Genomic DNA, 25325 nt, shown 5'->3' on the forward strand with positions numbered 1-25325 from the left:
AAATGTCATGGCAAAGTAAATTTTTTGAATATTTTGGGACTGACCAATTTACACAACCTGCTTAGTCACGGTTAAAAAAAAAAGTGTAGGCTACACACTCATTTTTGATAGTCAAACATGCTATCACAATATCTTTCTTATTTTGAATAGTATGACGATTACAGTGCAAATTACAGTCATCTTCTTTCTTTTGTAATATAATCATGATGCTTTTTCATTCAAAAAGGTATATTTTAATCAATCTTTATTAGGGATGCACCGAATGGGAAATTCTTGGCCGAAACCGATACCGAAAATAGGAAACAGTTGGCCGAATGCCGAAGGCCGAAAATGATTAATATAAATATATATATAATGTTTTTTTTATTTATTTTTTAGCTACATGATTATGGCAAAACAACTTAAATAATATTAATAGGCCCCCCCCCGCCCCCCCCAAGTGCTCCCGAATGCTCTCTATCTCTCTCTCTCCCTCCAGAGTATGAGGAAGTGGTTTCCACTCGCTGTGTACAGTCAGGGGCATGTTACACACAGTGTTTTTGTGATCGTTTTTATACGTTTTTGAATACGTTTCATGTCCCTTTTACACAGAAATGCGTTTTTTGGCGTTTTTTGGTGGATACGTTGTGGCCCTAGCTGAAACGCTAAATTGTGTTTGCGTTTTGGAGCAGCGCCAAAAAACTCGCCGACAACAGTCGTGTAGTCTGCACGGAGCCGTTGTTGCGAAAACGCCCATGCGCAGTAGATACCATTGCGTGCCCTCCGGTGACAACAGAGTTTGTGTGTGTGGGTGTGTCTGTGTGTGTTTGGGACAGAGCTCCCAGCTCCGTGTGTCTGTGTCCCAAATAGCTGCAGCTACCATGTGTTGTCAAGTTATTGTTATAAGGACCCCAGTCCAAGCTACAACAGTCTGCATTCCCTTAACAATTGTTTGTATTGAGCCGTATTGTATTGTACCCATTATGCAATATGTTAAATAAAGTTTACATCCATTCATTCTGCTAGCATTACCGATTGCATGAGCAGCTGGCTAACATTAGCTATCAGACCCTGTTAGCTCAGAGCTCCTCTTTCAACTTAACAAGCATTAAACAAAATGGCGCAGTCATCTATTCACCTTTGTTTAATACACACAGCGTTGTCTCTAATGTTATCTAACTACTGATAGCTCCCGATATCATCAGTTTGGTGCTGGCTAACTAGCGTGAGCTAACGTTAGCTTCTAGCCACAATACTATACTGTTATAATGGCATACTCCATTGACGTTAGCATGCAGCTAACAATGTAGCTACCGATAATTTTTTAGACTAAACTATCCGCTCTTGGTGGTCACTTGTGTTGATGTTAGTTTTGTTTCATCAACAAATGACAGGCAGAACACACAGTGAATGTATCCGTTTTGTTTATTGCACTTTTATTAGGCTTTGCTGAAAAAGAATTGCTGCATTGGGTAAATAGGCAAGATGGTGGCGCCCATAGGCGCCCGCCTTGTTGACATTTCTTTGCAGGAACTTCCAGGAAGTGTATTGGCACATTCAAGTTCTGATTGGTTGAAATTGCCTTCATGTTCGCCACCTACTGCCACCTACTGCTTTGGCAGTGTACTACATCACTGTGCCCAGGTGACAAAAACTAAAGTGTGACTCGAGGCTGCCACGTTGCGGCAAAACTCATCTGACAATGAAACGAAAATTAAACGAAAGGTGTAACCGCCGCCTCAGTCTAGGTAGATTGTGGGCGGGCATTAGCTACAACCACAGAGCCAATCACATCACTGTCTGCTACCCAGAGCCTGAGTAACGTCACGCAGGCCTTCAAATCAGGATGGCCTAATTTACTGGAGCAGGAAATGATCTGAGCTGAATCAGAGCAATCCGCCAATATGGTATTTAGACACTAAAACACATTGATACTAACTCCTATTACTATAATACAATGCTAGAGACTGAAAAATGACATTTATAATGCATGTCACCTTTAACACTTTCAGTGCCCACCACGTGATAACACGTTTTATCAGCCCAATGCCTGAATGCCCACCACGCCAATTAGCGTTTAATTTTCTTATTAGCGATCTGAATTCATATTTCATCAACCGAGTCTCCCGTTGGTATGCAGCCCCTGTAGGAGCTCAGATGTGGAAAAAACCGCCCCCTATCGTCTCCCAGATGGTAATGCACCCTTTTGGAATGGACTCAATGAAAATGGATGAGAAAAGAAAAATCCGGAATCCACATTTAACTTCTCAGGCATGTAACCCGAGCCGATCGGATTCATTGTGGAGCCTCAGAACAGCGTGGAATACATGTGTACAGTATGTAGCGTTGGATCAATAAAAGCGATCGATTTTTGGAATGGCAATCAGGAATTGGAATGATCTTTTTGGAGAACATCTGATCTGAGGTAAGGAATCTATTTTACAAGTATTGGGATAATCAGAGTTGTATTCGCTGAGATCTCAGCGTTTGCCCTATGTGTGATCTGTCTGTGTGTGCGCGATCGCTTTGAGGAAATCAGAATCGATTTTTCAGATCGCCTATATAGCGTGCATACGTACACATATACTATCGATAATCTAGCGTTTATTTGAAAACGATTCATAAATAGGCCGAAACATGACAACGTTTTTGTGTATTCTAGAATATTCCAGAAAAGGGCGATTATCATGGAATATTTATATTTTCCTTGAAAACAAGGGCTTTTCAAAATGCTATAAAACGGAAATGAACCGATAAAAAAACAATCCGCTTCGACAATGTTGACTGGAAAACGAGTCATTGATAAGCGACGGGCAGATTAGACACATAGCCATAATTTAAAACATAGATTAGGCGTTATTAACGCTAACATTGAAGTGGATGGTGGGCATTCAAGCACTAAATCGTGCGCCCCCTGCTGGCACTGAAAGTGTTAAGAGAGACGGGTGAAAGGAATGGAAGCGCTGTTAGCTAGCTCAACGCTAACGTTAATTAAAAAAGGTTTTTAACCGTGACGGCCATATAGTAATGGCGAGGATATAAAGCATGTTAAAGACACATTTATTGGATGTGTTGCTCGCAGAGTTTACATTTACATTTAGTCATTTAGCTGACGCTTTTATCCAAAGCGACTTACAAGTTCTGTATGACAAGACAGCAAGAAGGGTACAACTCTATCAGCTGAGTAACAATGTTCATCAAGTGTTGCGTGTTAGTGTAGGTTAGTTTATTAGGACAAGTGCATGACAGTAAGGTTAGTCAGGGTTAGATTTTTTTTTTCTTTTCTTTTTTTTAAATCAAGTTTACATAGAAACAGCGTGAGTCCCAAGAGGAGTTGTCACAGGCTGTGTAGAACGCAGGAAGAGCTGCTCACGTTGCACGTTGCGCATGCTATGTCTGTAGCCGCGTTTTGATTACGTCATCACAACAACACGTTATTTGACATTCAGTGATATATTTTCGGTGCTAAAACCCTTTTCGGTGCATTCGGTGCATCCCTAATCTTTATAATACTGCTGCAAGGACAATTCCCTAGATTCATGTATAATTTTACGATTTGTATATATATCATTGCCGATGGTGCAGTAAAAGCCCATGGCTCCATGACGGTGTGGCTTAATATTCAGTACACCTCCCAGCCCTACACTCGCATAAATTAAATGAACAGTATCACACAGGATCCCTGTCACCCTGCCCTGTCCAGCTCCTCCGACATGGAATTCTCTGGCACTCGGCCAGGAGTCAGTGATAGCCATGCTGCCTATTACTGCAGCTTAGAGGCCTTACTGCTTCATGTATGAATGTCTGACTGTTCAGGAGGGGTATGAAGTGTGTTCATATTAAGGCTAGACAGATATATATATATATCCGTCTGCCGATATCAGCCTTTTACTGATGTATCTTATGTTCCATGTTTTGTTAAAGGTTAAAGCAATACGAAATAAAACTGTGTTTTTAAGTTCAATCTACAGCCTTTTTTCCGTGTGAATATGAAAGAAGTTCATATCACGATAACCATCTTAATTTCCTAAATCAATAATATACTGTATATCACAATATCTCTCCATGCATGCAAAATATCAGTTCATCGCATGATAATGTAAACTGTGATATCAAACCAAAACTATTTTCAAATAACATTCCGTCAAATATCAATATCTCATTTTGAGACACATCTGAGTTCATATGTGGTTAGATTATTTATTTTTGGCTGACAGAATTGTATGCAACGATAACACAATATCATCATTTCATTGCAATATGATTACGATAATATTGGATTATCAACCAACTCTATTTCAGGCTTAACGCGAGGAGCCTCAGAAGGTGGTATTCTCAGTGCTATGCATGGCATTATAATTTCTTAAAGTGCTTCTGTAAATAGACTAATAAAGACTTAAATATAGGCTACTGTGGCCTATGGAAAATACATTGTACTAATATAGAAGTGTCAGAGTTGTGAGCTTCCATTCATTCATTACATGGCTCTCAGTGTTAGACATGTGATGTATGCTGTGTTGGCGATTAAATGGAACAGTATTTGATCTTACAGAATGTGCTGTATGTACCATGTGCATTATTTAGAATTTCCATTTTGAGATTTCGATAAGATTCCCTTTTTTTTTAATACTTACAGAGCTCTAACTATATTTTATTTAATATAGTATACTACACAGCTTGGATTGGCTCAGAACAATATACATTTGTGTGTGTGTGCATAGCGTACCCCCCCCCCCCCTTCACGCTACGCTGATAGGTCGCAGGCAGATGCCTAGTTTAGCCAACAAACATATATTGAGATTGTAATTTGTTACGCCCCTATTATTTTGTGATAATTACCACATTTACATTATAAATGGAAGGGCATGGTGACGAGCACAAATTACTAGCTATTACACATCTTTTGAACATGTGAGCTGATAGACATTTTGATTATATATAAAAACTTTGTATGTATATTGTTATATTCATCTATAAACATGTTTTGGCCCAGGGCGGCTGGGTGGTGCAGCGGTCTAAGCGCTCGTCACCAACGCAAGAGACACTGGTATCGAATCCGGCTGTCAGCGTTGCCTCCGGCTTGGCCGGCCATCATACTGGCTCAATTGGCAGAGTCAGCGGGAGGGAAGCCGGTGGGGTGGTATTCTGGTCGTTGTAAACAGCGACTCCTACAGGTCGGTCAGGGCGCCTGCACAGTGAGGGAGGGAAGTGGTGAAGGGCTCCCTAGACCGACCAGGAAGGGGAGGGGGGAATTGGCATAACGACTAAATTGGGATGGGAGAAAAACACAGAAAAACACAGAAAAACAGGAGGAGAAAAAGTGGATAAAAAAAAAACATGTTTTGGCCCCTGATTGTCTGTCTGGTTGTTTGCACCAAACCTGAGTCGACGGATATGTTTGTCCTACTATAGCAAGGAGCCCTGTGACAGAATTATCTTACTCCCAAATATCGGCATCGGCCCCAAAAATCCAGCATCAGTCAGGTTCTATTACTTGGTGTTACAATTTAATGTTGATGTATGAAATATTACAGGAAGTATAGTATAAGTATAAAGTAGTGATATATAACGGAACTAAATGTAGCTTTTACCAATTTGTTATCTTATCTCCAAGGTCAAATGTCTTCTGTCAAGAGACCTATAAACGATAATGCATATGATAAATGACTATCTGCCTGCCCTATATGCAATGCATCCACCAGCCTGAGGCCTGCGTCGTGGACAGATTAATTACACTTTATGTCCCATAGCATCCCACATCTGAAATAACTTTTATGTACGTATCTCGTGATGCATAGATAGAATTACGAGGGATTGTGATTCAAGGGTGTATGCGTGTGTATAGGCGCGTGCACAATCATGCTCGATCCGTCTCGTGGGAATGGTCCAGACAGCCGAGATGGCTTAGGAGATACGACTTGTCTGTTTGTGTTGTTTTAAGGGACGGGCACAGGGTTAGGTCCTCCAAGCAGAATAGCGTTTGCTTTCTTCACATAATCTGGCCTGTTTCCCACCGTCCGCTGTGTTGACATGTGAATGGATGAGATCAGCCCACCGCACCTCCAGCTGGCAACATTATCTAGTTGGCAGCCATCCATCTCTGCTGGTTCAATCATAACAACATCAACATCTGTAGAAGATATGCCGTATAGTCTTTTCTCATCTTGACATCAGGGGCACGTACTGTGTGAAGGCCCTCAGCTATAAGCTGTAGGAGGTGAAGGTCTTAATATGTCATCCTCAAAACACAAAGGGCTAACTATTCCTGTTGAAAGGGAAACTTATTTCAGTGATATCATGAAAGCAGAGGATATCCTCCACGTGAAGGATATACTCTGCACTCTGTGTATTTGCGTTGGTGTCACTGTGGGTGTCTTCCTGTCTTTGTGCTACAACACCACACACACAGATTAATCAGCTCCATTGTCATGAAGCAATCTATGGAAACAACTCCATCACCTCCATACCTGTACCCTCGACCTGACCCTGGTCACCCTGCGGTCAGCTCCATACCTGTACCCTCGACCTGACCCTGGTCACCCTGCGGTCAGCTCCATACCTGTACCCTCTCGACCTGACCCTGGTCACCCTGCGGTCAGCTCCATACCTGTACCCTCGACCTGACCCTGGTCACCCTGCGGTCAGCTCCATACCTGTACCCTCGACCTGACTCTGGTCACCCTGCGGTCAGCTCCATACCTGTACCCTCGACCTGACCCTGGTCACCCTGCGGTCAGCTCCATACCTGTACCCTCGACCTGACCCTGGTCACCCTGCGGTCAGCTCCATACCTGTACCCTCGACCTGACCCTGGTCACCCTGCGGTCAGCTCCATACCTGTACCCTCGACCTGCCCCTGGTCACCCTGCGGTCAGCTCCATACCTGTACCCTCGACCTGACCCTGGTCACCCTGCGGTCAGCTCCATACCTGTACCCTCGACCTGACCCTGGTCACCCTGCGGTCAGCTCCATACCTGTACCCTCGACCTGATCCTGGTCACCCTGCGGTCAGCTCCATACCTGTACCCTCGACCTGACCCTGGTCACCCTGCGGTCAGCTCCATACCTGTACCCTCGACCTGATCCTGGTCACCCTGCGGTCAGCTCCATACCTGTACCCTCGACCTGACCCTGGTCACCCTGCGGTCAGCTCCATACCTGTACCCTCACCGGATTAAACTGGGTATAAAATATATAAATTAGTATTACTGAGTATTGTGCTACTCAAATGTATGTACAGAGTTATAATATAAATATGTACAGTGATACAGGTATACAGACAATATGGTAGTAGTCATACTGGCCAGCAGTGTAACTAGTAAGAGTAGGTAAAGGGATATGTATTAGGGATGTCCCGATCACGTTTTTTTGCTCCCGATCCGATCCCGATCATGTGATTTTGAGTATCTACCGATACCGATATTTCCCGATCCGATTTTTTATTTTTTTTTTACTTAATTTTTGTATTCAACAAACATGACCATGTTCACGTCTTAAACTCATTACTCATTTTTACATATCTGTAGATAGATACTATACATATTAGGGATGTCCCGATCCGATCATGTGATCGGTATCGGGGCCGATCACGTGATTTTCCGAAGATCGGAATAGGCAAAAAATTTAAAAAAAATCTGGATTTTTTTTTTTTTTTTTTTTTTTTTTTATTCAACAAACATGACCATGTTCACGTCTTAAACTCATACTGAGGCCTTAGTTTTGGTTTTAAATTGCATATCATCATTCATTTATTTATTGTCACACAGAGCAGAAGAATTCTGCCAAAACAAACCAATAGTATCCAGCTGCAGAACGGCAGACACTCTCAGACCCAAATGCATTTCCTTTGATTTAATTATACATCAAATGATTTATGTCAAGGATTGCAATGCCTCGCTTAAATTAAGTTAACTTTTCACCTGGATAACGTCAACATTCATGGTGAATGTAATGTGAGAAATTGGGATTAAAAAAAATAAATAAATAAAAAATTATTTGGGTCTGAGAGTGTGGCTGGTCTGCCGTTCTGCAGCTGGATACTATTGGTTTGTTTTGGCAAAATTCTTCTGCTCTGTGTGACAATAAATAAATGAATGATGATATGCAATTTAAAACCAAAACTAAGGCCTCAGTATGAGTTTAAGACGTGAACATGGTCATGTTTGTTGAATAAAAAAAATAAAGGTAAAAAAGAAAAGAAATTCCAGATTTTTATTTATTTTTTTGCCGATCCCGATCTTCGGAAAATCGCGTGATCGGCCCCCGATACCGATCACATGATCGGATCGGGACATCCCTAATATGTATAGTATCTATCTACAGATATGTAAAAAGGATTATATGCAGGTATAATACGGTATACGGTAAGAATAAATATATTTATATATAGTATATACAGCATTATAGTGCATGATTGCTATCATACAGAGTTATATGGCCCTCATGCCGGCTTGCTTTTTTACACTGAACCACTGATCTTAGACAGCTTGCCGGTAACACCAGCATTCCCGAATCAAGAGGTGTGACGTGTGAAGGCCAGTTGAGATCAAGATTCGCAACGAGACTGGATGCAACTCGCAAAAGAATTCCAAGACGTCTGATAGTAAACGTTCTAAAACCAGGTTGTCAAAGCAACGAGCACAGACCCAGATGATAACGCCTTGGCCTGTCCTACTTCCACGCTGATGATGATGACTCATCGGCCTGTCCTACTTCCACGCTGATGATGACTCATCGGCCTGTCCTACTTCCACGCTGATGCAATGTAGCAGGTTTTGATACAGTGTAGCGCGCAGGTAGCCTTTATGTTGTCGATTATAAATACAAATGACGAAGAAGGGAATGACAACATTGACGGCGACTTGCTTGCAGTGTGGAGGCAAAGGCACACTAGTTAGTAGACTAGTTACTAGTTAGTTACTAGTTAGTACTGTGTGGAGGCAAGGTTAGCGAGGTGTGGCACAGCAGTAGTGGGTCATTGACGGATAAGACTTTTCAATAGGCCAATTTTAAAATACAAAAAATAAGGATATATTTGGCCATTTTTCAAACATTTGGAATGTAGTGTATACATGCATTTATGCAAAAAAAACAAATTAAGAGATTTTAATGTTTTTAAAGTTGAATTAATAGGACATGGCCTTAATAAGTCATTTGGGGCGACCGTAATTTATCTCAAAATTAATATATTTCCTTAACATTACTAATATTTTAACAGGTATCAGTAATTAAATATACATCTTAAGAAAGACAGGCTTGTGTGCCCTTAAATTTTTTGTAAACCATGATTTCACAAGTTTATTCTATAATGGCAGTGTCTCCCTCGTAATGCAGTTACAGTACAATACCCATATATGCTCTAAAACCCATAAAACTGATTTAAAATGTGTACAGATAGTATCCACTTAAGCATAGTATACCAGTGATTAATATTTGAGCCAAAACTGATGGATATTCTATTTTGAATTTAGTACAGTTATTGACAATCATTGGTTATGTGCATATATTTTAATACAATATATATATCGAATTAAAGCGTGACACAATCCGTTCAGCGGTTCTCGAGTTACATGCCGATATGTGAGGTGTGCGCCGAAGTACACAGTGTTGTACAAATACAACACCGACTCCCGGGGCTCTAGCTCCGTCAATCAGTTGGCACGGTAGGTTACAAGCTTCGTCAGGAACATTCAAATATCACAAATGTTAAAAACATTAAACATTCAAAAAGTTAAAGTGCAATACACATTACATGCTTCAGGAACTTGAACATTTCACAAATGTCCATTTTCATGTCCTCATATCATCATTGGTTTTGTCAATGTATGAGAGCAAGAAGGTGGATTAAGTAGCATCACTTTTGTGATGGTAGTCACATTGGACAGGGATTAACAATTTAAGTCAATAATAAAAGGTAAACAGAGTTGTATGTATGGAATAAAAATTAAACACCAACACAGTTCTATAGTCAATAAACAATAACCACCAACATAGTTGCATGGATGAAATCAACGCTAAACAACTACAACACAGTTGTATCAGTTCCTTTTAGGGATGGCACGATACAACTTATTCATGTCCGATACTGATATCACAGCCTTGAGTATCTGCCAATACCGATACCCATCCGATACTCCCTTAAAAAACAAAAACCTGTGTTTAACCTAGCCATCTATAAAAAAAAAAAGCCAAATCAAAAACTCCCCTAAAGGAAGAAATACATACCACACATGACTCAGTTATGCAATAGTGCTGCTGCTTTTTATTTTGTTCAAATTATTTAGTTAATACGTTAATAAGACTACAGCGATTCCATGACGGCTTCCTGTCCTCACGTCTAAAACGTCTGTTTACCGGTACAATGCGTGGAGTTTCCAATCATTGGTAAACAAACATAGTGCTGAAAATATACACTTTGACTGCTGTTTTGATAGGGTTAGGGTCTTTACTCTTGGCTACATTTGAAAAAGAAACACAACATTGTACTTATTTGAGATAGCCGTGTCAGAGATAATGACTGTTTGGCAACATGAAGTGAGGCTAAGCGTCGGAAACCTACATTTTCAACAACAGAAAGGAGCTGGTCGTCCAGCACAATAAATGTGGTTATTTTCTCGGTTTTCTTCAGCTTTGCTTTGTTACTGTCTGCAGGGAGTTTCTCTCGCTTCTGAATGGTTTCCAGCTATGTTAGCTGCTGCAACAAAACTTTTCCTCTTGGCATTCGTTGCACATATGAACTCGGCATACTCCCTTTCCATGATTAATCTGCAAGTGTTGTGTGGTGTTGAAGTTTCCAGTGTTGCTGCCACCCCTAGAAATACTTGCGTCGCAGATATTACACTTGGCTGTGTCGTGTTATTCCACAAGTATACATGCAAGTCCTCTGTATTTGTTTGTGCGTGTCTTCATTCTGTTAGCTCCACCATACAGGTCCGTTATTATCCGCTCTTAGTCTACTCTGCCCTGTGTACCTGTCTGTGACCCCAGTATGGTGGCCTGTACTCTGTGTCGTATTAATGCACACACATTAGCATAACACCACAGGCTGTTTTGCCTTTCTCTTCTTTGAGCTTAAAATAACTCCACACAGCTGACATGATCGCGGCGCGCTGCTAACAAGTTGACTTACGTTTAGTTAATGCTAACGTTGTTGTCACGCTACTACTGTTCACGTGATGGCATGCTTTACGGCCTGTATCGGATCTCCAATCCTGTGAATTTGGCCAGTATCGGACCAATACCGATACTGAGTATCGGATTGGTGCCATCCCTAGTTCCTTTTATATTATCTCATGGTAAACTGCAGGCATTTCAAATTGAGGTACATGTGCATGTTTTAACAAATCAGGCAACCTGAACACCTAGAATAAGAAGCACACCAAAAAACTAAACACTGATATTTTTTACATTTAAGTTAAATGATTAATGTTCGGTTATGACATCATACGGTGACATCACGAATGTTCTAGAACGTTCGGTCATGACATCATACTGTGACATCACAAATGTTCCAGAACGTTCGATCATGACATCATACTGTGACATCACAAATGTTCTAGAACGTTCAGTCATGACATCATACTGTGACATCACAAATGTTCTAGAATGTGTTATTATGACAAAAAGACGGTTCAATGACTTTATCTAAATCCAATCAATATTCCTAATGCCGTGTCAATGTAAGGTTATAAAAATAAATATATAAACATCCATACAATACAATATAGCTTTGGCTCCTACAGTCAACATTCCCCAAAGATATATCAAACACGAAACAAACTTTGATCAGATTATAATGGAGATGTTGCACAGTGCAATCCACTGAACATTTATTGTTGAAATATGTTACTGTTGATCATGAGCTGGGTATATAACCTATGGTTTCAAGGGATGTTAAACCTACTGTAGAATCAAAGTAAATGTTAGTGATTCAAATCCTCATTTAGAGGTAGGGGATCCACCACAGCTTGCCCTGCTGCTCTTCTCTACTTCTACACCAGCCAGAACTGGTGGAGTGTTCTCCATGGATAGTGGTGTCAGGTCCAGCATCGCCTTTTCCATCTTTTTCCTTCTCCCTGTAACCTCTGGATGCAGCCTTCTCCCTCTCCGATAGCTCATCTGACTTCACATATGGAATCTTGCCCTGTTGTTTTCTTCTCTGGTAGCTGAAACAATGGTGTATAATGTGATACTGATTATGGTGGGCTAAATTACATACAAACTTAAGTTCAAGATATTACAGAAAAGGTCATTCCTAATCCTACTAACATGACAGTTTGAAATACACCAGAGAAAAATATACTGCATGTTACCTACCTATAGTTTTTTTTACCTTCTCTTTTCCTGGCAAGATAGTCGGCTCTTGCTGTAGGGTCTGCATTGACCCGCTGTCTGTAGTGAGCAGTCTTCTGTTTGCTTGTTTGTGCCATCTAGAAAATAGGTTAAACTAGTTAAACATGACTAATACATGTACAATTACCTAAATGGAATGTCATGCTATACCGTTTAAAAAAAAATCTCGTAAGATTGTACAATACTAAAAAAGAAACGTTAATTCCTAAATAGGAATGAAAAATTACAGAAATGTTAAAAATATATGTTAAAGTATACAAAGAGTTATGCTAAAACAAAGAACTTTATGTATATAAATCATGAATAAAATATAAATATACAGAAACTACAAATACAGGACATATATCTATCATCTAAAACACTCAGCAGTGGTCGCCCCACATGATACTCGGTCGCCCAGATGATGTTTTTAAGGTCAGTCAAATATTACAGGCTAACCATTAGCTACATAAACCAAACTAGCTAGCTCTTACCACATGTCACTATCAAATTCATCATCAAAATATAGATTTTCAGATAAAACGTATTATTCACAGTTTTGGGGCGGTCGTCCCACAAGACATCCAAAAGTGGCAACTACATTACAGCAGTTAAAAAATTGATTTATTTTCCAATATGAAAGAGACTTACTAACCTGCTAGTTGTTTCTCTGGGTCCCTCACATGTGACTGGCTGATGCAACATCCTGTCCTTGAGGTGGTTTCAAAATAAAAGTCCCACAATTGTGTTTTCTTGATGGTCGCCCCAGATGATATTTCATAAAATTAACATATGCGGACAACATTCGTTTGTATATTATGATGGAAGTATATGTGCAAATGCTTCATAATGTTGTCAATGAATGCAAAACATGTTTGAAATTATGCCAAATAGGGCAAGGGAAATATTTAAATAGATTTAAAGTGATTTTAAGCCGGTTGTTTGTTGTTGCTTACCAACTGTCCGTCTGCAACACTACTATCACCAACATCTAAGAAGGGAGATCCCCCCTTGAACGGCCCTTCTAAGGTTTCTCTCCTCCACACTGCCTGTGGAGCTTTTTTCCCTATTGTTAGGTTTTAGTGAGTTTTTCCTTACCTTCGCGTGGGGTATGTCTGGGAGTGCTTGCATTCTTTCATTTATTTGCATTCATCTAAAAAATGTTTGGACCCTATGGTGTTCTTGTTCTGTTCTTGACTTATTGTTATGTTGTCTTCTTGACCTGTTTAAAGAAGACCTGTACGGCCCATGGGGACATTAACGTGTGTTGTCGGGCCCTATAAATAAATTTGATTTGATTTGATTTGATTTGTCCAAATAGAAGTCAATGCTGGACGGTCGCCCCACATGGACATTTGACACTTCAGATAGCAGAAAAATGACCAATAACTCAAATGTTTGGAGGAGTTAGAGTGGGTCTGTATATGGGGAAGGTATTAGAGATACATGTAATCTTTTTATGAATTTTAATGTTTTTTTTTAAGGTAAGAAATTCAGTGGGACAGAAAAAATAGGCGTCACGTCATTGACCCTAGTACAGATTTGACCTAGACAACACAACCTCTTAAAACCGCAAATACATTTGTTGACAACTATTATGAAAGTGTGTAAATCGGGTGGGGGTCGTGTCAAACACACCATGGATAGAAGCAGCACGTCTCAGGTCTTCTGTCTATATGACATGACCACTAAACCCCTCGACCATAATTATTGTCTTCCTCCATAGCCTCAAAAAACGTGGACCTTTAGAAAATGACCAGAAGCTTTTCTTTGGACAATGAAAAGCTAGATCGCTACTGTGCTGTCTGTGGTGCTGAAACAGGTTTGGCTACGGCGCAGCGGTCTGTGGTGCTGAAATAGTGTTTGGCAGCAGGTATTTGTTCTTCTCTCCCTAATTTGTTTGTTGGAAATAAACACTGCTTTTATTTCCACTCCTTCATACGTTGTAGGTTTATTTGAACTTTATTTGAAATGATAAGCTGCAGTTCGAATGACAGTAGGGTAGGGCTGGGCGATATAACGATAACTATAAATATCGCGATATATTTTAATAATCGATATCGAATATCGGATTTTTTTTTTTTTTTTTTTGACCTGCAACAGGGCAGTTTTAAAACCAGAGACAGTGGACAGACTTGTCTTTCTTGCCTGCAACTTAAAGTAATGGCTTTGCTTGTCCAAATGACAATACTGACCAAATTGAGATTTATTTTTCTCTTGTCCATTTATTTTGTTTGCTTTCTAATTTAAAATACAGTTTGAAACCGTCTGTACACAGTAGGCTATGTGTGCTAGCAGAGCTAGACTCCAGTCACGAGTCCACCAAAAAAGCGCCAAAAGATCGAAAATAAACTAGCAGAGCCAGAACTGTTCAACTCCCCTGGAGCCACAGCCAGCAGAGAAGCCGGTTTACTTTTAAACCAGCTGCAGCCTGAGAACTGGAGTGTGAGGGGATGTAACACTAAAGATGGCGGCAACGACAAAGAATTGCTGCAAAATAAACATACATCTGTTGTTTAAAAAAAAATAAAAAAATTTACTTATAACAATTTCGATAATTATCGATATCGAGAAATATGATAACATTATCATATCGTTATCGCGATATGATTTTTTGCCATATCGCCCAGCCCTACAGTAGGGAGTGTTCACGTGATGATAAACTATCTATGTGCTTTTCATTTGGCTGACAGCACAGGCTGCTGAGGCAGGAGACACAATAGCTGAGGGAAATATAATCCGTTTTCTCTGAAAAGCGTGTGGCTTTTGAAACGTAAACTAGAGGTGAAACTTGAACTTTCTGGTTTAGAAAATCACAAGCAGGGACTCCATTAAAAAGTTGGTATATCTCCACAAAGATCTGCAACCCAGTTCTCATGCTAGGTACAGTAGGTAGGCTCCATCTAAACAGTCATTAAATGTTATGTCACACCCAGACCTTGTGACGTTTCCATGTCACAAAAATTGCTTAATCTCGAAGTAGATGCTGTTGTGTCTCAGACTGCTTTGTGCTTTTTACCAAAACTAAGTAAAGGTTGAGTCTTATGTTGCATATTCTTTTAATTAGACATAAAACATGTAGCCTATTATTATTATTATTATTATTATTTAGTGCTGTCAATAGATAAAAATAATTAACTAATTAATCTCACAATTTTCTGTAATTAATCTAGATTCAAAATAGCATTTTTCTACTTAAGACCGAAGCTTGTAACAGATATTTACTTTAGTAAAATCATGGAATTAATGTAAAATCAACACAAAGAAAGTATATTTAGATTCAAAGACTATTTTAATAGCTTTCTTTGAATACAGTTTCTCTCCTGTGAAAACAAAACCATCAACATTGACTCAGCTAGACCTCTTTCTTATATCCGCGGCGCTAAGATTGAAGATGTTTCACTCCATAGATTAATCTAGATTAATTTATTTTAATGCTTTAAATAATTTAAATTAATCTCAAGTTAAAGCATTAATTTTGACAGCCCTATTATTATTATATCATGTGGTCAGCCTTTGTTCTATCCCACCTTTCATGAGATAACTGCTGGACGGAGCAATATTCCTGCAGGTTGGTGGTGTGGGGATAGTGGCATGGGGCAGCGCTCCACTTATGAAGATAGTTGTGGTTATGATGGCGGAGGCAACCATGCACGGTGCCAACCTGCTCATCTGGAGCAATTAGGGGTTAAGTGTCTTGCTCAAGGACACTTCGACACCCTGCCCGGGAGGAGAGGGGATCGAACCTGGAGCCTTCCGATTACCAGACAAGCGCTCTACCTCCTGAGCCGCTGTCGCTACAAGCTACATTAAGGACCACAACATTATCAACCACATCATCAAAATGTCACACCTCGTTTTCCACTCTGTTTATTGACAGAATTCCTGATAGAAGGGAGAGTTTTAAACCTATACACTGGAGGAAGTTACAATGGGATGAGAAATTGTATGCTTACAAATTCTGCATTTCAGTATCTTTGTATTATGTAGGCTATATGTACTAGGCCTAGGCTCAAACACTCATACACTCAAAGAAATGTGTGTTTTCATTAGCGCCTGTTAATGAACACAATTACCACCAAACAGCACAATACACATCACACATACCTACGTATATCTACTGTATGTTCCAATACAGATGCAAGAATTTGTGTACATTTGTCCAGTAATATCAGTTAGCAAAAAGCAGGAAAGCTGTGGTTATCAGTATCTAAGTATATATATGGTGCTCTATATGACGCCATAAAGCAAGGAAGCTGTGGTTATCAGTATCTAAGTATATATATGGTGCTCTATATGACGCCAAAAAGCAAGGAAGCTGTGGTTATCAGTATCTAAGTATATCTATGGTGCTCTATATTGACGCCGTCCTCCAGATGAGACGCTAAACCGAGGTCCTGACTGAATTCGGTCGTTAAAGAACCCAGGACAGGACGCCTATCGCAAAGAGTAGGGTGTATGGCAGCCATTAAGCCTGCGTAGCCCAAGGTTGGGTGCTACCAGTGGTGGTGAAGGAGAAACAACAAGGTACATTGTGGGGAGCGCTTTGAGTGTCTATATAAATGTAATGATCATCATTCATTCATCTATGGTGCTCTATATGACGCCAAAAAGCAAGGATGCTGTGGGGAGATTCTGCTTGTTTGCAGTGTGAGCTGAGCTTAGCAGTAACTAGTGAGTTATGATCTGCCCGTGGAGCCCAGTAACAGCTGGCCTGTGTTTGTTCCAACCAGCGTTGCAAGCTGACATCAGTGATTGTGGCGATAAAGGTTTCATGGCTGCGTTTATTCTTTCTCAGTGTGTTTATCCTCAGTGTGTTGATCCTCAGTGTGTTGATCCTCAGTGTGTCGTTCCTCAGTGTGTTGTTCCTCAGTGTGTCGTTCCTCAGTGTGTTGTTCCTCAGTGTGTTTATCCTCAGTGTGTTGATCCTCAGTGTGTTGATCCTCAGTCAGGGAACAAACTTAACTTTTTGACTTACCAGCCATCCAGATTTTTTACAAGCCAAAAATTATAAATAGCTTTTTAGTATATCGCCATGTGTTATTATTACTATATAATACTCTCGTATGCTATTTTCAATTAATATCATAAACAACATAAGGAATATTAGCCTAATTTTGAGTGGACTGAAGGAATGAGTCAGCGTTAATAGTTTTAAATGCAAATAATTTATTGCGAATTTATTTACAATATGGAAGCAAAAGAATTAAAGAACATATTAAAACAACTTCAAACAAGATAAACAAATCCATACTTGCCACCTACAAGGCAACAAGGGATGTTAGCGGAGTCTGTAATGCATCCAGCCTTGTATGGAATAATAATATAATAATATATAATATCATGCATTGTTATGTAAACAATTCCACTGGGTAGGCTTTACAACCATAATTAGCTGAAAGTGAAAGCCGACACACCTATATGAACATGCTGGACTAACGTTATAAAAAAAACACAATAAACTTACTCGCACATCCAGGCGAAGTCCCTGTATGGTCTTGATTTTTTCGCGATAGCGTGGGCGTTACGGAATAGTATCCGCATTTTAGCCAGAGTCGACTCTGACAGCTTGGTCAACAGTCGGAGCAGCCAGGAGCGGAGTAGACTGTGCTTTGTATACAACAGAGCAGTCCCTGTGACAGCGTGACGTCTCGTGGCTTTTGATGGCTTCCAGTTTCATCACCGACGTCCCGATGACAAATGAATTTCGTTTTCTTTTATCCGTTGCTTTGGCACGACATGGTATACAAAACTTTACCCCCCCCCCCCCCTCAAATTTAAGCCATTCTCGTGGTTTCCCGGAATCAGATGTGTACCATTTCTGGTTAAATTTCCTAACTACACCGACGCTAGTAGCAGGTGCAGTGTTATCGGTGGTGCTGGTGGTAGCAACTGACTCGTCAACGTTAATGTTGTCGCCTGTTTTTCTTAATTTTGAGGGGGGACCCGGGGGAGCTACTCCGGGAATATGCCTCCACATATTTGGTCAAATCAAATGCAAAATTAAATATCAGAGCACAATCAAAAACGCGATTGCAGGTTTTTTTTGTAGTAGGCTAAAGAACGGATGAAGACAGATCTCATGTGCGTCTCATGTTACAAACTTGATCTCGTGAGCAGAGCGCATCTCATACACACACACACAGTTTCACTTTCGTTTCAACTCACCACGCCCGCATCCAATAGGGTCCAGCTGCAGCCCCGGAGATTGTTCCAGATTGGGCAACTTCCGCCCGCTCCCACGACATTTCTCCCGCTCAGCTGGACTACTCCCTGCATCATATTAATCCCGACCCATGCAGTGGATTTAGTTGGCCGCCAGATGGCGCCCAGGCCTTAATTTATGACGGCCAAACATTATATCTACAAGCCTGTGGCGGTGGGCGTGTGACTATTTTGTACCCTGTCCTCAGTGTGTCGTTCCTCAGTGTGTTGTTCCTCAGTGTGTCGTTCCTCAGTGTGTTGTTCCTCAGTGTGTTGATCCTCAGTGTGTCGTTCCTCAGTGTGTTGTTCCTCAGTGTGTTGTACCTCAGTGTGTTGTTCCTCAGTGTGTTGTTCCTCAGTGTGTTGTTCCTCAGTGTGTTGATCCTCAGTGTGTTGTTCCTCAGTGTGTTGATCCTCAGTGTGTTGTACCTCAGTGTGTTGTTCCTCAGTGTGTTGTTCCTCAGTGTGTTGTTCCTCAGTGTGTTGATCCTCAGTGTGTTGTTCCTCAGTGTGTTGTTCCTCAGTGTGTTGTACCTCAGTGTGTTGTTCCTCAGTGTGTCGTTCCTCAGTGTGTTGATCCTCAGTGTGTTGATCCTCAGTGTGTTGATCCTCAGTGTGTTGTACCTCAGTGTGTTGATCCTCAGTGTGTTGATCCTCAGTGTGTTGTACCTCAGTGTGTTGATCCTCAGTGTGTTGATCTTCAGTGTGTTGTTCCTCAGTGTGTCGTTCCTCAGTGTGTTGATCCTGGAAGTGTTGTCTTTCTATTTTAGAGGGGTCGGGGGGGGGGGGGCGTGAGCTGGTTGTGGGGAAGGATTTCCTAAAGGGACATATCTTTTCTTGGCTGGTATGTGAGCACTGTCTGCATAGTATGTTTATGTGTGCACTGTGTCTGCATGTATGTTTATGTGTGCACTGTGTCTGCATGTATGTTTATGTGTGCACTGTGTCTGCATGTATGTTTATGTGTGCACTGTGTCCGCATGTATGTTTATGTGTGCACTGTGTCTGCATGTATGTTTATGTGTGCACTGTGTCTGCATGTATGTTTATGTGTGCTCTGTGTGTTTATGTGTGCACTGTGTCCGCATGTGTGCAAATTGTAATACATTTCTATACAGATCGATCGTTTCTGGGAGTTCATAAACTCATGTTATTTCTGGCTATTAGTGTAGGTATTGGCTGGGAAATATCAGACACAAATGGACTTTGGAATAGGCTTGTTGTAAACATGTGTGAACAGCAGGGACTCACTAGAGGGATATTTCAGTAGTAAACCTCTGATGGCAAAGTGAAATAAAAGAACAATTTACCATTACTTAAAAAAGAAAACGAGTGTGATATTCAGGAGAATATGAGTAAATATTACAAATAAAGATGGTCTGTTTACATGTGGTATAACCCAAAATGAAGAACACATTGTCTTAGGAATAGCTATATTGCCTCAAGACTAACTATAGCGCAGAACCATTATTATGCTAAATATATCCAAAAGACAAAGACTGTTTTGTGCACGATTACATTCAGTTATAGGAACATCGCTATAGGAACGGGTAGTTTCAATGAGGAAGGATTTTGCTTATGTGATTTGGGAGAAATTTAAACAAAACCTATTTTCTATTTGACTGTGCTTTTGATGAAATAACAAGTATACTTTTTCGTAAAACACAATCTATCTCTGCTAAACTTCTTTTGGCTCTGCAATTATGGTGTGAGCTATGTTTCAGGAAAGGTACTTTTTGTTTTACTGTTTTTCTTCTTGCATAATACAACATTGCATTGCCTGCACAGTAAATGTCTTGTGAGTGCATGTGGGCTAGGTACTCTGCGTGCATGACACTATAATAATATAATCATCTGTACAAATGCCCTCTGTGAATAAGAGCATGTGTCTGTAGACTAGAGAGAGAGAGAGAGTGAGTCCTGTAGCTCTAGCCTGACTAGCCCTCGCCCCGTCAGTACAGGACGTTCCAATATGAACTGGTGCAGGGAAGGAAAGAGGGAGGAAATAAGGACATAAACAATATCTCCGTGTTTATGGTATATATGATTCAACTTAACTAGCCCTTTATTAGTTGAATCAAGGTGTGGTGGTGGAATTTAACAAATACATGGAACGGCTGGGGTGTCTCGAGGAGAGGTTTGGGAACCACTGGACTAGAGCATACATTTGAGCCATCAAAGAAATTACGCAAAAGTGGTTACCTGTGTTGAACTGTTTTTTTTTTGTTCATTATACAACCGTGGCGAGACTAATTAATTAGATGGTGGCGGGCCGCCACAGTCTAGGTAATTAATGGGAAACCCTGGATAGGATGGGCAGAGGGGGGACAGAGAGAGATATAAAGAGAGGAGAGGTTGGAGACCATAGAATTATAAGACAGAGACAGTGGGTTGAGAGCAGCAGGGTTATGATCAGGGGAGGTTTGTCGGCCAGCTCCTGTCTTTCTCTGTCTCTATCTATCTATCTATCGATCTATATCTGTCTATCTATCATCCCTCCTGTGTCCTCTCCAATATACTCTACTCTCTCCCACTCCCGTTCCCTCGTCCTCCGATTCATTTCTCTTCCTTCCTTCCTCACTCTCCCTCCTGCTTCCTGCCCTTCTCTCTCCTCCTCACCTCTTCATCTCTCTCTCTCTCCTCCTCACCTCTTCATCTCTCTCTCTCCCCTCCTCTCTTACACCTCTTCATCTCTCTCTCCCCTCTCTCTTCCTTCCTTCCTCACTCTCCCTCCGGCTTCCTGCCCTTCTCTCTCCTCCTCTCTTACACCTCTTCATCTCTCTCTCTATCTCTCTCCCCTCTCTCTTTATTCCTTCCTCACTCTCCCTCCTGCTTCCTGCCCTTCTCTCTCCTCCTCTCTTACACCTCTTCATCTCTCTCTCTCCTCCTCTCTTACACCTCTTCATCTCTCTCTCTCTTACACCTCTTCATCTCTCTCTCCTCCTCTCTTACACCTCTTCATCTCTCTCTCTCTCTTACACCTCTTCATCTCTCTCTCTCTCTTACACCTCTTCATCTCTCTCTCCTCTTACACATCTTCATATCTCTCTCTCTTACTCTCTCTTCATTTCTCTCTCTCTTACACCTCTTCATCTCTCTCTTACACCTCTTCATCTCTCTCTCTCTCTTACACCTCTTCATCTCTCTCTCTTACACCTCTTCATCTCTCTCTCTCTTACACCTCTTCATCTCTTGATTGATTGATTGATTGAAAACTAAAGTTTATTAACAGATTGCAGAATGGGTACAGTACAGTACAGCTCAATACATACAATTGTTAAGGGCATGCAGACCAGAGAAAGACTTTCGTCTTGTTTACATCAGGGTCCCCCTCTCTTACACCTCTTCATCTCTCTCTCTCTCTTACACCTCTTCATCTCTCTCTCTCCTTCTCTCTTACACCTCTTCATCTCTCTCTCCTCCTCTTACACCTCTTCATCTCTCTCTCTCATCTCTTACACCTCTTCATCTCTCTCTCTCTCATCTCTTACACCTCTTCATCTCTCTCTCCTCCTCTCTTACACCTCTTCATCTCTCTCCTCTCTTACACCTCTTCATCTCTCTCTCTCCTCTCTTACACCTCTTCATCTCTCTCTCTCCTCCTCTCTTACACCTCTTCATCTCTCTCTCCTCCTCTCCTCCTCTTCATCTCTCTCTCCTCCTCTCCTCCTCTTCATCTCTCTCCTCCTCTCTTACACCTCTTCATCTCTCTCCTCCTCTCTTACACCTCTTCATCTCTCTCTCCTCCTCTCTTACACCTCTTCATCTCTCTCTCCTCCTCTCCTCCTCCTCTTCATCTCTCTCTCTCCTCCTCTCTTACACCTCTTCATCTCTCTCTCCTCCTCTCTTACACCTCTTCATCTCTCTCTCTCCTCCTCTTACACCTCTTCATCTCTCTCTCTCCTCCTCTCTTACACCTCTTCATCTCTCTCCTCCTCTTTTACACCTCTTCATCTCTCTCTCTCCTCCTCTCCTCCTCTTCATCTCTCTCTCTCCTTCTCTCTTACACCTCTTCATCTCTCTCTCTCCTCCTCTCTTACACCTCTTCATCTCTCTCTCCCTGCCCTCCAGGAGCAGCTCGGAGCAGCGGAAGGTGCGTTCCCGCGATGCGGCCAGATGTAGGCGGAGTCAGGAGACGGAGGTGTTCTACGAGCTGGCCCACGCCTTGCCCCTCCCGCGGAGAGTCTCCTCCCACCTGGACAAGGCCGCCATCATGAGGGTCACCCTGAGCTTCCTGCGCATGCAGCACCTCCTCAGAGCAGGTAAGGAAGCCCGTTGGGTTTTCAGAGCCAAGCAGAACCCACAGCCCACAGTGTTGAGAAGAGTGAGCCATGAGTCTCTCTGTTTTATTCGCTTTAACCCTTTCACTGCCACACGACAGAAGGTTCGACCGTCGGTTGTGTGATAGTAAAGGGTTAACCTTCTGTCGTGTGGCAGTGAAAGGGTTAACCGGCTGTTGTGTGGCAGTGAAAGGGTTAACCTTCTGTGTATTGTCACAGTGAAAGGGTTAACCGTTTTGGTAGTGCGGCAGTGAAAGGGTTAACAGCTCATAGTCTTTAAAACACAATACAAATTAATTGATTGCTGTATTTCCATAGCATATTTGTAGTACTAGTACTACTAAAAGCACTTTACAATGGAGCGACTGGAAACATTGCTCAGTATGGCTCCAGTGGGAATTTAACTCAATGGAGAGCGCAAAGCACTCTATATCACACACATTTTATACAAATATTTTCTAACGAGTATAATATAGCTTACATTAAAAAGTCTGTAGGCCATGTAGTGTTTATTTGTTCATAAAAGCAATTGCTGTTGGTATAATGGATTTAGTATATAAGCGGATTTGCATTAACTCTTCAGGGATTTGCAGTGACAACGTTTTACTTTCAAATGCGATAGACTGGCTTCCTATGGAAATGGATCATAAACAATTGAAGGTTTCTGTTTCAGTATTACATGATATATACCTGTAGTATCACATACTCCAATAAAGCTTGTGAGTGGTGTATTTACTTGTGAGAATGTTTATTTTAGCTATGTTTTAAATTTGCAACATAAAAAATAAAAGACTTGTGAAGTTATCAACTCAGTATGCAGCGTGCTAAAGATTCATTACCAACTCTGTTTGTGGCCGTCTTGTCTTTTAAACATGCATATTAATATTCTGGTCTGGATACTACATACTAGCTATATCCTGGTTAAGGTCATAGGTGGGATGAGGGGTTTATTATGCAAAACCCAACAGTAAACGGATTAGTGTTTATACACAGTACCTCAGTATCAAAACCCAACAGTAAACAGGTTACAGTGTTTATATACAGTAAACAGGTTCTATATCGTGTTAGCTTCCGCTCAGCGTCATATTGCACATATCTCGCTCCAGTGTATATGCACTGAATAAAAACTTCACAATGTACCTTTACATACCAACATCCGTCTGACCACACCCCCATCTGCTACCTACATAAGCAGGGGTGGGGCCACACACTCATCTCCTTCTCAAATTTCACCCCAAGAGAGTGCCTGTATACCAATCACTTGAAATGGGAAAGAAAGTATTATCTGAAGAAAGGAAGAACAAGGAGATACGTTGACGTTATATCTTTATTTTCTCTCTCACTATTTCGAGAAAATACGGCGATAATGTCTTCGTCACTGGAGTGTCTGGAAGATGATGATCATTCTGACCTCCACCGGCTTTTTCGTATTAGGGGCTCGCGTCGCTGATATACTCCCCACCTGCAGTCCTCCTTGCTGTGGCTGGTTAGGTATTGAACCTCCGGTCATACAGCTGGACTGTGGGAGGCACCTGAAACTGGTTGCTTCCGAGCTGGGTGAGTAATGTTTTGCTTTCGAGCGCCAGTTGTCTGTTAATGCTATGGGGATTAGCTGACAATTTTACGAAGGCCGGTCCCAGATTGGGGTCCTCTGATCGGCTTCTTAGGCGGCGGACGGAGGATCCTGGTCTGACGCCCATGATGGTCAAACTAGTGGGCCGCGACCGAGACCTGGTTGAACCCGGGATTCTCTGGACAAGCGGATGCTTCTCTGTCCCGTGTAGGCCCCATCTTTCACATGAATGTGAGAGTACACCCTAAAACACGAGGAAATGTGGGCATGGATCTTCTTTATCGGTAGTTCCATGCTCAAGTCGGCTGCAGCCCGTATGGGAATTGAGCCGACTCCGCTGTATGTCTGGTAAATCACTGTTGAAAACTGTGTTGGCATTTCTTTTTCTCTTCTCTCTTAGGATGAGGGGGGTTTCAGGCGGTGGCCTGTCTGAAGTGTGGCTTGTTATGTCGTTGTGTACAGTTCAGGTGATAGCTGCTTAGCTGGCGTGCTAGTTTGTGGCCTACTGTTAGCCAGTCAGCTGTTAGCTGCGGCGCTAGCTTGTTGCGTTCACTAGGCTAGGAAACGTTAGCTTGTTGCTATCAGGCGGGCGGCTGTTAGCTTAATGCTACACTGTTGAACGTTACTGTGACTATAACATGCCTTAAACACTCTGACTACGACGTCATCTTTGACAGAGGATGTTAGTCGACCCTACACCCGGGTGCCATGCCAGCGAGGACTTCGTCAACATGGAGAACGGCGGCTGGGTGGCGTAGCGGACATTACCCTCGTCACCAACGCAGGAGATGCCGGGTTCGACTTCGGTGTCCCGTTAACCAGTGTTGCAGTCCTCTCGGCCTGCGCTCAGGGTGGAGGTAGGAGTCCTGACCGGACTTTAAACACTTCTTCTTTCCTTCCCTTCTAAATGTTTTGTAATAACGATGTTTCCAAAACGTGTGTTGCTGCAATACATTGA

At 41.6% G+C, this 25325-nt stretch overlaps 1 protein-coding gene across 5 annotated transcripts in view; it reads left to right on the top strand.

Moving 5' to 3' along the window:
- Positions 1-25325, top strand: part of hif1al (hypoxia inducible factor 1 subunit alpha, like) — a 66266-nt gene that overhangs the window by 19682 nt on the left and 21259 nt on the right. For 4 of the 5 annotated variants that reach the window (XM_084323234.1, XM_084323235.1, XM_084323236.1 and 1 more), the window contains exon 2: positions 22586-22776. In XM_084323234.1, the coding sequence (XP_084179360.1) occupies positions 22586-22776 (191 nt within the window). Of the gene's footprint in view, positions 1-22585; positions 22777-25325 lie in introns of those variants that run through there. The other variant, XM_084323238.1, reaches the window with a different exon arrangement.

This window comes from Notolepis coatsorum (assembly GCF_963971535.1).
Source record: "Notolepis coatsorum genome assembly, chromosome: 1".
Taxonomy (NCBI): Eukaryota; Metazoa; Chordata; class Actinopteri; order Aulopiformes; family Paralepididae; genus Notolepis; species Notolepis coatsorum.